Consider the following 12,506-nt stretch of genomic DNA (forward strand, 5'->3'; position numbering starts at 1 on the left):
TAAACAAAACCTCGCTTGGGAATAACCCAGAAGTATCTCTGGTGGCCCGCTGTAGATGTAGGAGACAAGGGTCCCACCAGTTAGTCATTAGCTGATCTATACATTGTTCTTCAATCAGCAGAACATTGTCCAGTTCTTTAGAGTGTTAGAGTGCTATAAAATTGTTTTGAGATAAAATCTTATGATAAAGCAATACGGGTCCTATTAGAGGTACTTTCTGTGCTAAGGTGCAGCAGTCTCCCTGGCTCTGTGCCCCTCCTGCCCACCTGCCCGCCCCCCTCCCAGCTCGACCCACCCCACGGCTGCTGTACTGTTTGTCTGCTCCCTTCGGTATAGTGGTGATGCGGGAGTGGTGCAGGGGGTGAGGAACTGAGAGTTGAGGCTTCGAGGAGTGTGACGGCCACAGACCTCGGACACTGCATGGATGCAGACAGTTGTAGGCAAGTGTGGCTTGTGCATGTGAGCTGTTCTGTCCATCAGCAGCTTTGCCCCTGCCTTAAGCGATATCATTCACTTTATGTTCCTCTCCAGCCTCCAGCCTGTTTCCACTGCCAAAGTGTATAATACTTTGAGGCTGTGGGCTACTGGCTCCAGGGACGCACAATTGAGGGCCATCTAACATTATAAACTTAACGCCGCTTTGTGAATTAGACCCCCTTTCATGCTATATGTAGCGTGTAATGGGAGGGCATTGGGTGTTGTGGTGGGCCTTCCACTGCAACACCCATTCATTTCGACGCTGCTCCATAGGGTGGCATAAATATAGGGCAGGGCCAAAATTAATACCAGGGAAATCTTGGTCCTAAACAGGCGCAATGAGGAGAAGTGTTTTATTTCTCTTCGTTGTTGCTTTTTCGATGTATGCTGCATTGTGCAGCAGATACAGAAACAGCAGAAAGCCATTGAATGTTTGAGTGCAGGGTGGTGACTCTTCTTGCACATAAACAATCAATAAAAATATGATGTTTTGCAACTTCTATGTGTGCTGCATTGTTTTTTCTTCAACCTGGTTATTCTCTCTAACTCGGATTGTAGATGTGGGTTCGGTGTTGTACTTCCGATGTTTAATTTTGAAGGTCTCTTTAGGAGTTCCTCTATCTCATCCTCGCGAAAACTCAGTGTTTTTGGCTCTGACATTTAGGCTTCTTAAAAGTGTATAACTCATAAGGTGATAACTTGGATGTTAAATAGTGTGTGTTTGTTTTGTTTTGAACGAGATGTGTACATGAAAAGAGCTTGGTAGACACACAGGGAATCCCTCCAGACACCGAAAGACAAATATAAAGAGATGCCCCTGGTCTGTGTGACCACTTTTTCTGGGACTACCAGAGAAATAAAAAAGACACTGGGAAGAAATTGGCACAGCGTCAAAAGCCTTGAAAAGTTCAAGGAACTGCTGATCTTTGCTCTTAAATAGAACGGGAGCATTAAGGACCACCTGGTGCGAGCAAACACAAAATTGAAAAGAACTCCACCAACATTACGAACCATGCGAGCACTCCCTCCAATAAAAGGACACCATCGCTGTGATCATTGTAATTCATGTGGAAGCACCATTGAAGGAAGTGATTTCACCTACGGCAATAAGAGCATTAGCCGTGAAGAATTTACTAATTGCAACACGCCCAACGTGATATACTGCGTACATGCCCCCAGATGCATCAAGCATCCATTTTGCGATTCCTTATTAGCGAAAAATAAGGATTTGCTAATAAGGAATAGCAAAATGGTATGCAAGAAGAAATCACTTTAAAAAATATTGATTTCTTAAAATTCCTTAATTGCGATTCGCAAATTGCGCGTCGCAATTAAGGAATACCTCCCTATTCATTCCTATGGGCCTAGAGGCCCATAGGAATGAATGGGAAGAATTTTCAATTTGCAAATCGCAATTAGCGAATCGCAAAATGAGAATGCGATTTCAAGGGTGCAGGGGTGTCCAAAGGACACCCTGTTGCACCCCTGAAATTGATCTGTGCACATATATTGCACACACACATGCCCTTAGGGCATGTGTGTGCGCAACATGAAACTTTGAAAAATGCACTTTAGTGCATTTTTCAAAGTTTTTGCAAATTATAATGAAGTTCAACTTCATGGTGATTTGCGAGCTGTATTAGCGAAATCGCTATTTTTTAAACTCAATTTGAGATTCCTTAAATGCAAGTAATCGCAATTTAGCGAATTCTCAATTTGCGATTTTTGCATTTGGGATGATGCATCCCAAATGCCAAATACCGGTCGCAAAGGGGAAGATTCTGAAAATCCGCCCTTTTGCGAGCAGTTTTTAGCTTCATGCATCTGGACCTATGTCCATGCAATCTGGCATTTGTCTATAAAACCTCTCACGAGTGACTCAACACAGATCACGCATCAAATGTAAAGTTTTGACAGCACCAATGGTGAAACACTGTGTAGACAAGACCCATGGGCCACAAGATATAAAGTGGAGAGTGTTAAAACACGTGAAAGGCCAAAATATAGACACCTTACTGGCAAGCTATGAAGCTAAATACATTCACAAACTAGGTACTACAGATAATGGTCTTAACGAACTTTCACAAATAATGCTTGGCTTCTAATCCAGGTAAGTGTAATTATGGGGCCAGCAAAGTACAGTAACACCAGCCAACATAAGGTACTGCAAAGATGACACCGCGCCACCGCGGTGTGCTCCACCTAGACGTCCAGAGCATTGATGGCCAGCGTTCCTGTTCCTAAAGTAACAGAATCCATGGAGCCATGTAATCATGAAACTAGTAGTACAAACCAACAGGCACGAGCGATGGCACAGAAAAACACGGGTGCATATATTCCATCCCCTACCTTTCAGAGACATCTCAAAGACCCCCTATAACTAAGCCCTGCATGCGTCGAACCAGTACCACTCTGCCTGTATGTCTGAAGCATATTATCTATACCAGCGAATCTGATATGGCCTGTGATAACACAAGTATAAACAAGATCTGTGCGGCTCTAGTGGTCTGGAGGGAGAAGTAAAAGTTGGTCCTATGATTATGCCAGGGTACTGTCGGTCCAGCTCTCCTCAGTAACATATGGTCCCCCATGAGATGACCAGATGACCAGGAGTGGGGAAAAGGAAACTGTATTATCTGGTAGGGCGAGCTCCTTTTCTCTTTCCATATGCTTGACCCAAGGGTCGGAATCGGACGGCATGGGTTGTTTGGAGGTACCCCCTCAAGAGCTTCTCTAAGGCATGTATGAAGACTAACAAAAAAAAAATACCAATCTGCCTGACATGATTCCCTTTCATCCTCCTCCACAGTGAACATAAGCTCTACCAGAGCAAACATTGAGCCTCACAACCAAAATGTAACTGCTCAGCTGTTCCAAGAGAACAACTGCTTCTTAGCAGGTCTGTCAAACCCCGGCAGCGCCTCAAAATCACCCTGGCAATATGTGCCTCGTCCTATGCTCTGAACGCAAAACTGGACATATGATGTGTTGAGGGACAGCACCCTTCTGTGCCTTACAATGTTCAAGATTTTTAATTTCGTTTTTACATATTTTTATGCATTATGTGGGGTCACTTATCCTGCAAAAATGTACTGACCAGTTATGCTGCAGGCTGGTAGAAAATCCACTTGAGCCGCAAAAAATCTACTTGAGTGGCAGCCACCTTTGACCCCCATCGCTCGAGTCCGCAAGCATTCTAAAAAGGCACTGGAAGGCTTTGTGGTGACTGGAAGTCGCGCCAGGGGTCGGCAAATCGCACTTGCAAGCGCACATTCTGGAGCCTCACAGTGAGCATATTATCAACAACAAGCGATATTTATCGCTAAATAAGCTTACCGACATTTTTGTTTATCGCCGCACTATTAGCAACGTTTATCTCTAAAGCGATAACATTTTCGGCAATAGCGGCGAAATGCGTGAATATTGCTGGAAATCCAGCGATATACAGGCATCATTGCTAACAGTGTCTTAGCCTGAATATCCACCTCCCATTGGATATAGAGGCTAAGAACTGGTCTGAGCAGGCGTTAGGTTTTGGAGATATTCGCGCTTGGCACGAATATTTCCATCGCTACACCTGCGTTGATAATAGGCGATAGCAATGTTAGCGACTCCTTTCAGTCACTAACGGGTTGGCTATGCCCACTTTACATGTCATTAGCGATAAATATCACTGACATGCAAAGCTGACCCCAAACTGCTCGCTATCGCCTACAAGCTGTTGCTAACTGCTGTTAGCAACAGCTTGCTAATAGGGAGATAAAATTATCGGAAAACAGACGCTAATGCGGTGATAATCTCTTATCGCCCGCCTTGATAATATGCCCCAGTGTTCCTGGGAGGGTCAACCAGCAGACACATTCTGCCAAGCACTGATTGGTGGAATTTGGTAGGAACTGTGTTACAATTCCATCCACTCCTGATATTTTAATGCTCCCATGTACATGAGGTGGTTGTGAATGGTGAGGTAACTTTGACTTTTCAGGGTGTTACTTCTTCCTAAATCAATTGATAATGCAGTATCACATCTGCATCTCTTGGGGATATGTGTGTAGATCTATATAATGTGCTATTTTTGCATTTGTTGCCCCAAGTGGGAATGGTGTGCCCAGACGTAGGTCCTGGCTCGCTATGCCACCAGATTCAAGTTATCCTGGCTGCTGAAAGGTGATACCCCGAAACCGGTCCCAAGATGCTTGTGTGTGGTCCAGAGAGGACCTACCCTTGCAGTTCGGGCTGGACTGTTCCCATGGGGAGCTTGGTCATGATCAATTTGGATATGGCGGATCTAAAATGGAAAGTGTGGAAAGCAAAAATTATAGATTTCACCCAGGTCTGTGACTGGGGTTAAATGATTCATTTGTTCATCATTCCATCCATCATGTGTCCTTTTTGAATACGTAGCTCTATGTGAGAAGGGTGTGCCCTGAAGTGGGTCCCGTGCTTGCTATGCCACCAGATTCAAGCTAGCCTGGCTGAAGAGGTGTCATGCACCTACACCGGTCCCAAGATGCTTGTTTCTGTTCCATTGAGGAACTGGCCTGGCTGTACGGTCTGGACGGTTCCTATGGGGAGCAGGGTCAAGACAGATTTTTAATATGGCAGGGTTTGAACTGAAGCGGCATGGCAAGCAAAATAACAATGGCCTTAACTGAGATCTGTGTCTGGGAGTGAATGTTATTTTTGCATTTTTCGCCCTTAGTGGAAAAAGTGTGCCCAGGCATGGGTTTGTTGCTCACTATGTCACCAGATTCAAGCAATCCTGGCTGGTGAGGGGTGATACTCTGAAATTGGTAGCTGGCCGAGAAAGGACCTGGCCTCACAGATTGGGCTGGACTGTTCCCATAGGGAGCAAGTCAAGACTCATTTGCATATAGCTGGATCTAAACTGGAATGGCGTGGCTAGCAAAACTAGTATGGATTTAACACCGATGTGTTACTGGGGTAATTATTTGATTTGTTCACCATTCTATCCATCATGCATTCCTTTTGCACTTTTTAAATGTGTCATTTTCAAAACATAAATAAAACATCTGGCCTTACCATTAAATAGGTTTCATCATTACAGGTCCCAAACATGATAATTCTACATTCTCCCAATTAAGAATTGCAATCTATTAAAATACCCATGTCAAACTTAAAGTACAAGTCCCACATTTAAATTACACAGAAGTAATCCCTATGAGCTACCTAGGGCCTACCTTAGGGTTACTTATATGTAATACAGGGTAGCTGCTCTGCTATGGTGGAGGATCTTTGCCCCACTGCTTTCTCGCAGTGCGAGAAACCAAAACGTAAAATTGTAATAACTTTTAGTTATTACCATTTTATGTTTGATTTGCGGTCTAAGGGCTCCTCTGCTCTCCAAGCAGGGCAGGGGAGGAGTGGTTTGCCCACTCCTGATTGCACAAACTCTGTTTGGTGTTCCCTCTCGGGCCGCCCAAACTAGTCTTGCGCACCTTGCCCTTCTCTGCATTGCAGTCTGCATTGAGAACATGCCCACCACTATAGCCCCTGGCTGAGGGCCGTGCCATGGCACCCCAGACCCATCACAACACTGCCTGGCTGCCTCCATCCTATTCTTGTTGGAGCCAGGAGAGCAGGAGCAGAGAAGACGCGCAACCTGGCAGAAAGGTAGTCTTTTCAAACTTATGATGCCCGCGATCGCCCCCCCATGCGAACCACTTTCCCAGAGTGACACCCACAATCCATGCCGTCGCTACTGACGTAATAAAAAGGAGTTTAAAGCTTGCAAAGTGTTATGGCAAGTCAACATGGCAGTTTAAAACTGCATTCAGGCTGCAATAGCAGGCCTGGAACATGTTTTAGAATGTGCCACTTAAGTGGGTGGAACAATTAGTGCTGATGGTCCAATAGTAGCATTTACTAAACTTGAGCGGAGTTCCTGGAGTTTCACTCCACGGAACTCTACGAAGTGCCAGAAAACTCTGCTACACTCGATACAGTTCTGCCAGTGGCAGAGCCTGTTAAGTTATTCTGCCCGTACTGATTTTCAGTGGCATAAGTTTGTTCAGCGTGAATAGTACCACTTGTTGTGCCAGAGGGTGCTGCTTCTTTCTGCCGCTCGAGCGCTCGTGTAGACATTGTACTCTAGTGGCACCTTCCTCAACGCGAATGGCAGAATTTTCAACGCGAGCAGTAGCAACCTGCCGCAAATACCCGCAGTGAGAAATCTAGTCAGGAGGAGGTCTAGCACGTGTTTCTTTATCGCAAGCATTCTTGGCGAACCGCTCAAGAAAATAAATTCTGCCTGCATCACTTTGCAGAGTTCTTCGGAACACCACACAGAGCGTGGAGTGGACAAAACTCCGCAAACTCCACCGGCAGAGCGGAATTATTCACCCACCCCTAGCATTTGCTTTATGGGCCCTAGGTATATGGTATACTACTCTTTAAGAGACTTAGAAGTAAATTAAATGTGCCAATTTGGCTTTCGCTAATGTACCCAGTTTTAGAGGAGAGACCACAAGCACTTAAGTATGGTTAGTAGTGGTGAAGGTCTAAGGCCAATAAAAAATAAAGTGAAAAACTGAGGGGAAACGGTGAATGTTTGTGTGACCCTGCAGAGAGGGCCAGATCCAAAACTGACCATAGCATCACTTTTTACCTTGTTTTTTCAAGACTTGAAGTCAGGCCTTTTCAAGTGGTATTCTTTAATGTCACACATTTTTGGGGTTACATTTATGATGTATGGTATGACCTAAGTGTGGCATCATGAGACACCTGCAACAGCTGGTTTATACAACATAGTCCCAGTAAGACTACACTTCTAATTGATTCAGGTTTGCGGAACATCAAGCTGAAGGTGATAGGGACCACGCTACGGTCATGGGGTCACGCTAAGTGGACAAGTTAGCCCTACGATCCAGGAGCCAGAGGCCGGCTGAACTTACTTTGAGCTTCCCATGATGTTTGTGTATTGAAGAGGATGCAGATGACAGCATAGCATACAAGAGACATGACTATCAGTAGTATGCTGCCAGTGATCCCAAATAGAGTGAAGCGGAACATTTATGTTGCACAGTCGCAGAAGGAGATCTATCTGTCCACGGACAATAGCGCACTATCCTTGGATGGCAGTGATGGTGGTGGTATTAGGCAGATGTAGGTAGCTGTACATGAAAGAAAGAACACATAGACCTGTGGATGCATGTCACAGTAATCATATAGAGAAAGGGAGTGGGATGCCTGTTTACGAGGCCTATATTGATTTTTCAACTGCATTTGAAAGCGTTGACAGGCAGACCTTTTGGAGAAATGTAAGTGCCATGGGAAAACTGGGGTGTTGGTCTTCTAAAACTCATCAGTGTTCTTCGCACCGCCACCTGGTGTCATGCTATGCCAGGAGGGAGGCTGGGAATGACTCAGAAAATCCCTACCTGAAATGACCTGAAACAGGGAGGCCTGTTGGCGCACATTCCTTTTTTCACTCTATATGGCAGATATGCCGGATGTATTGAGTTAGGTTTTTGGGGATACCCCAAAAATATGCGAACGATATTGTCCTGCTAGACCTGTCTCCCAAAGTTCTCCAGAAACATCTTGATACTTTGTCATCTTATCCAGATGCTCAGTTCCTGAAGGTTAATATAAATAAAACAAAGGTCATGATGTTTCGCCCAAAGAGTTGTCCAATTAACTAAAAATATAAGTGGACCTACAATAATTCTATCATAAAAGTAGTAAATTCATTCCCTTATCTTGGAAGAATTATGTCCGCAAATCAAATAAGGCGTATACTCATTAAAAGGAACTAAACATACTTTATAAAGCAACAGGTCACAGGCACTTTCAATCCTCTTTTAACAGTCTATAAAATAAAGATACCACAGATTTATTTTATGTGCTATAGGTACAATCAATATTTATCAGTAGCACTTTATGAATTAGGTGGAAGGGAATATTCTTTTCACTTTAAGTTCTAAAGTGTCAATAAACTCCCTAAGACTAACATTTGGATTGGTGATCAATTTTTATAAGAGGACTAGCTAATAGTTTAGTCTTTAAGGGTTCTTATGGCTTCTGAATGTCTTGTACCTATTACATAAGGATGGATCATAGTCTTAGTCATAAACTGTATTCGATCAAATACGAATTGATCATAAAAGTACAAGATAACATTTACAGCATAGAATAAAAAATATATATATATTAAAATGAAACCTATTTACAGTATTCATTTTCTTTCTAACGCCTAATATAATTTATTTCAACTGATCTATTATGTCACTATCAGACCCCAAAAAGCTATTGATAATTTTCAAACTACAGGGTCGTTTATTATTAACATCGCCCTCGTATTTCTTTTTTTCACACTGGCCCACAGAAACAAAGCTAGTGAGAAACATGTCAGAGGATCAGATAGACTGTTTAAGAAGTCTAGTGCCACCCGACATTGGTAAAAATGAATTTTCTTTAACAACGGCTTTAAATACATATGTTAAATATGCATGCTTATATGTTTTATCAGGATAACCTAGCATGAGCGGAATCATATTAATTCGAAACCTCAGCAGTATGAATCTATGCTGTCGATTGGGGACATCTGCCAAATAAAAAAAGCCTCTCTCAGAGACTAGTGGGTTTAGTCCGTATATTACGAGTAATCGGTTTATTTCTATGTTGCTCCATTCTCTCATCCTCTCATCGTTTGAAACACACCTTTAATCTTTTGTTTTGAGACTTTAATACATGTGGATGGGTCGTTGAACAGTTGGGGAAGGCCAATTTTGTTCAATAGTGTTTCTACATAACCCAACCACCTCGACATCCTAGCGTTGTCCATGTTTAAGCAGCTCTTTATTATAATTTGAGTCAGAGGCACTGTGTCTCTCCTCCATATTGAGTGCCACAGAAGAATAGGGGCCACCTATAGTGTGGCTGATATGTAAGGGAGACCCAGTTCTATATGTAAGATATAGTTAGAGGCAGAGGCTGATAGGCCCAATAAAGATTTTAAAAACTTATTTTCAATGGGTTGTAATGCGTTAGTATTTACAATGCCCCACACCCCTGCTCCGTAAGTAACTGCTGCTTAGACTTTCGACTGGTAAATATTTCTTATCGGCACAAGCGGCCTATCCCCTAATTTTTTGGCAAATGATTTTCTGTCAGAAAGGGTTCTTTCCATTACCCCCTTTCGTCCTTCAACTAGCCTTGACCATAATAAATTTTAATCGAAGAGTACCCTCAAATAGGGGAAGGAGTCCACCACCTCTCTTCTCTCCTTCTCCACGTGTAAATAGGGAGTTCTATCTCTTTTTCTCACTCCCACTATTACTGCAAAGGTCTTGGTATGGTTTACTCTTAGATCTATTGAATCCATAAAGGCTACATATGAAGTTATCAAGTGTTGTAGTCCTCGGCCTGTCCTGGCGATCAACACCGCATCAACTGCGTATGCTAAGATTGGTAGGATTTGTGAGTTAAATATGAGAACATCTCGTAACCTAAGAGAGAGCGTTTTCTACTCCGTTTGTGTATATGGAAAAGAGGAATGGGGCAAGGACACATCCCTCACTCCTCTGTCGATTTTAAACATACGTGTGCAGTCCCCATTTTTGGTGTATCGGACCGAGGCCGTCGCATTGGAGTACAGTTGTCTAATAAAGTTTAATATGGCTGGGTCTACCCCCATCTCCCCCATTATAGCCCATAGCTTTAATGGGGATCAATTTTTAACTAACATTTTATCTGCACTTCAGCACTTTTCTTTAACTGGATTAGATACTTAAAACATGCCATGAAAAATTGCTAAAAGGATGATGATATAGATATATGTAGAACAAAATCTTGTTCATTGTGTTATTCAATCATGTCAGGCAGCAGTACCCCAAGTATTTGTGAATTGGAGCCTGGAACATAGGGTGCGAAGATGTTTAATGGTATGTAGATGCAAATGTTTAGTGTTATCAACTGTGACGGATGCATCACAGATGTAATTTGGAAGGAAAGAATATGCACCTTAATTTACAATGATTCACAGACTATTGAACATGTGTTATTTTTCTGTCCTATTTCAATAGTTTGCCAGGAAATATTTGTAAAACCACTTTTTAAAAAATATGACATTACAACAGCTAAAGCTGCAATGAAGATGATAATATATTGGCCAGTGAATAAATGAATCTTTAAAAATGTGTTTACTTTGTTTTTAAAGCTATATTAATTGATGTATTTTGCATATTGTAAATCTCATTGATCTAACTCTCAAGTAAAACCTTGTACTCATATTGAGTCTATAGTGCAGACATTGAACTACTGCAGCAAATACATGTTCATATCCCAGGATAAGCCAGTAAGAGTTTGCTTGGAAAAAGCAGCCTAGTGGCTTCAACAATCTGAATGCATAAGAGAATGCACAGCACTTTATATTAATATACCACCGCTACTATGCCTTGCATGGAAGTAATATTTGATTGATACACATTTTGTGATATCTGCTCCATATTCCTGCTAATGATATGTACGAAGCAACCTACTGATCAAAATGTAATAACTGTGTGATAGGTGAACACAGTCAGTGTTAGCCAGCAGACAACAGGTCAGTAGATGATGAATACAATCACATCCAATCAATGATTACATTGAATTAATAAATTCTTGCAGAATGGCTGACTCCATGACAGTGCAGCACATCACTAAGCATACAGAATCTGTTATTCACATCACCAATGAAAAATATGCATCAATTTTTGCTTTTTAAGGGCACCCTTCACATCCTTGTTTCTTAAGCTATAGATCAGAGGGTTCAACATGGGGGTTAAACAGGCATAGCAGACAGAAAACACCCTACTAAGGGAGTTTCTTGACTTGGGTTGAGCATACGTTAAGATAGTTGTACTATAGACTAAGAAAACACAGACCATGTGAGAAACACACGTGGAGGCAGCAGTCTGTCGGCCCACGGTGGACTGGATTTTCAAGATTTTTGAGATGATGAATGTGTAAGTTGTTACTATGAGCATTAAGGGCACTATTAACACCAAGGCACTTATAACAGTACTTATACATTCTGTGATAAATGTGTCCCCACAAGCTAAATTCATAACTGATGGGACATCGCAAAGGAAGTGAAGAATTTCATGAGACTTACAGAAGGGTAAGCTGAATGTCAAAGGGGTCATAATAAGGGAACTGGTAAACCCTATGATCCATGAGCCCAAGGCCAGCTGACGACACATTGAGCTTCTCATAATAATTGTGTATCGAAGAGGAATGCAGATTGCCACATAGCGATCGAGAGACATGACAGTGAGTAGTATACTGTCTGTGATGCCACAGAGGGTGAAACAGAACATTTGTGAGACACACCCGCTGAAGGAGATGTGCTTGTCCTTGGAAACCAACCCACTGATGGTTTTTGGAACAGATGTATTGATGTAGCAGATGTCCACCAGAGACAGGTGTCTGAGGAAAAAGTACATGGGTGTATGGAGGGCTGGTTCCAGGGTGATGATTAAGAATATTATTAGGTTTCCAAGGAGAGTTATCAGGTATATAAGGATAAACGCGACTGAGAGAAGATGCTGCAGCTGCGGCGATATATCTGAGAAGCTCAGGAAAAAGAATCCACTCCCCAGGGTCAGGTTGGTGCCATCCATTGATGCACTATAATCAAGCTGCAAAGGAAATAGAGAATATATTTACATGCTGCAAAGGGTCTATTACCGACAATCAACTACCCTTTCCCCCACTCTCACTCCTACAGTCCCTCATTCCCCTACTCCCATTCTTACTCGCTCCCAAGTGCTCAGTCTCACACTCTCACTGATTCTCTCCATCTCTCTCTCACTCATAAGCAGACACACACACAAACACACTATACCTCACTCATTAAGATCCTCACTAATTTGCACTCAATGTCACTCTCTGAAAAAACTCACTCACACACATTCACTCACTAGAACACATAAACAGACCATCAATACTTTTTTTCTAACTCATCTTTATCCTCTGCTGGCGACCCCTCCAAAGAAACAACAGGACAGGAATCTAATACTGGCTAG

The 12,506-nt window shown here is 42.6% G+C and overlaps 1 protein-coding gene across 1 annotated transcript in view; it reads right to left on the reverse strand.

Annotated features, from left to right (window-relative positions):
• The window catches only part of LOC144798228 (olfactory receptor 2B6-like), a 36,652-nt gene extending 24,371 nt beyond the window's left edge, over positions 1-12,281 (reverse strand). The window contains exons 1-2 of the mRNA XM_078668976.1: positions 12,237-12,281; positions 11,364-12,119 (exon numbers count right to left, since the gene is read on the reverse strand). Of these exons, the coding sequence (XP_078525102.1) occupies positions 11,364-12,119; positions 12,237-12,281 (801 nt within the window). The remainder of the gene's footprint in view (positions 1-11,363; positions 12,120-12,236) is intronic.
• Positions 12,282-12,506: the final 225 nt, after the last annotated feature.

The sequence above is a fragment of the Lissotriton helveticus genome, chromosome 12 (assembly GCF_964261635.1).
Source record: "Lissotriton helveticus chromosome 12, aLisHel1.1, whole genome shotgun sequence".
In the NCBI taxonomy this organism is placed as follows: domain Eukaryota; kingdom Metazoa; phylum Chordata; class Amphibia; order Caudata; family Salamandridae; genus Lissotriton; species Lissotriton helveticus.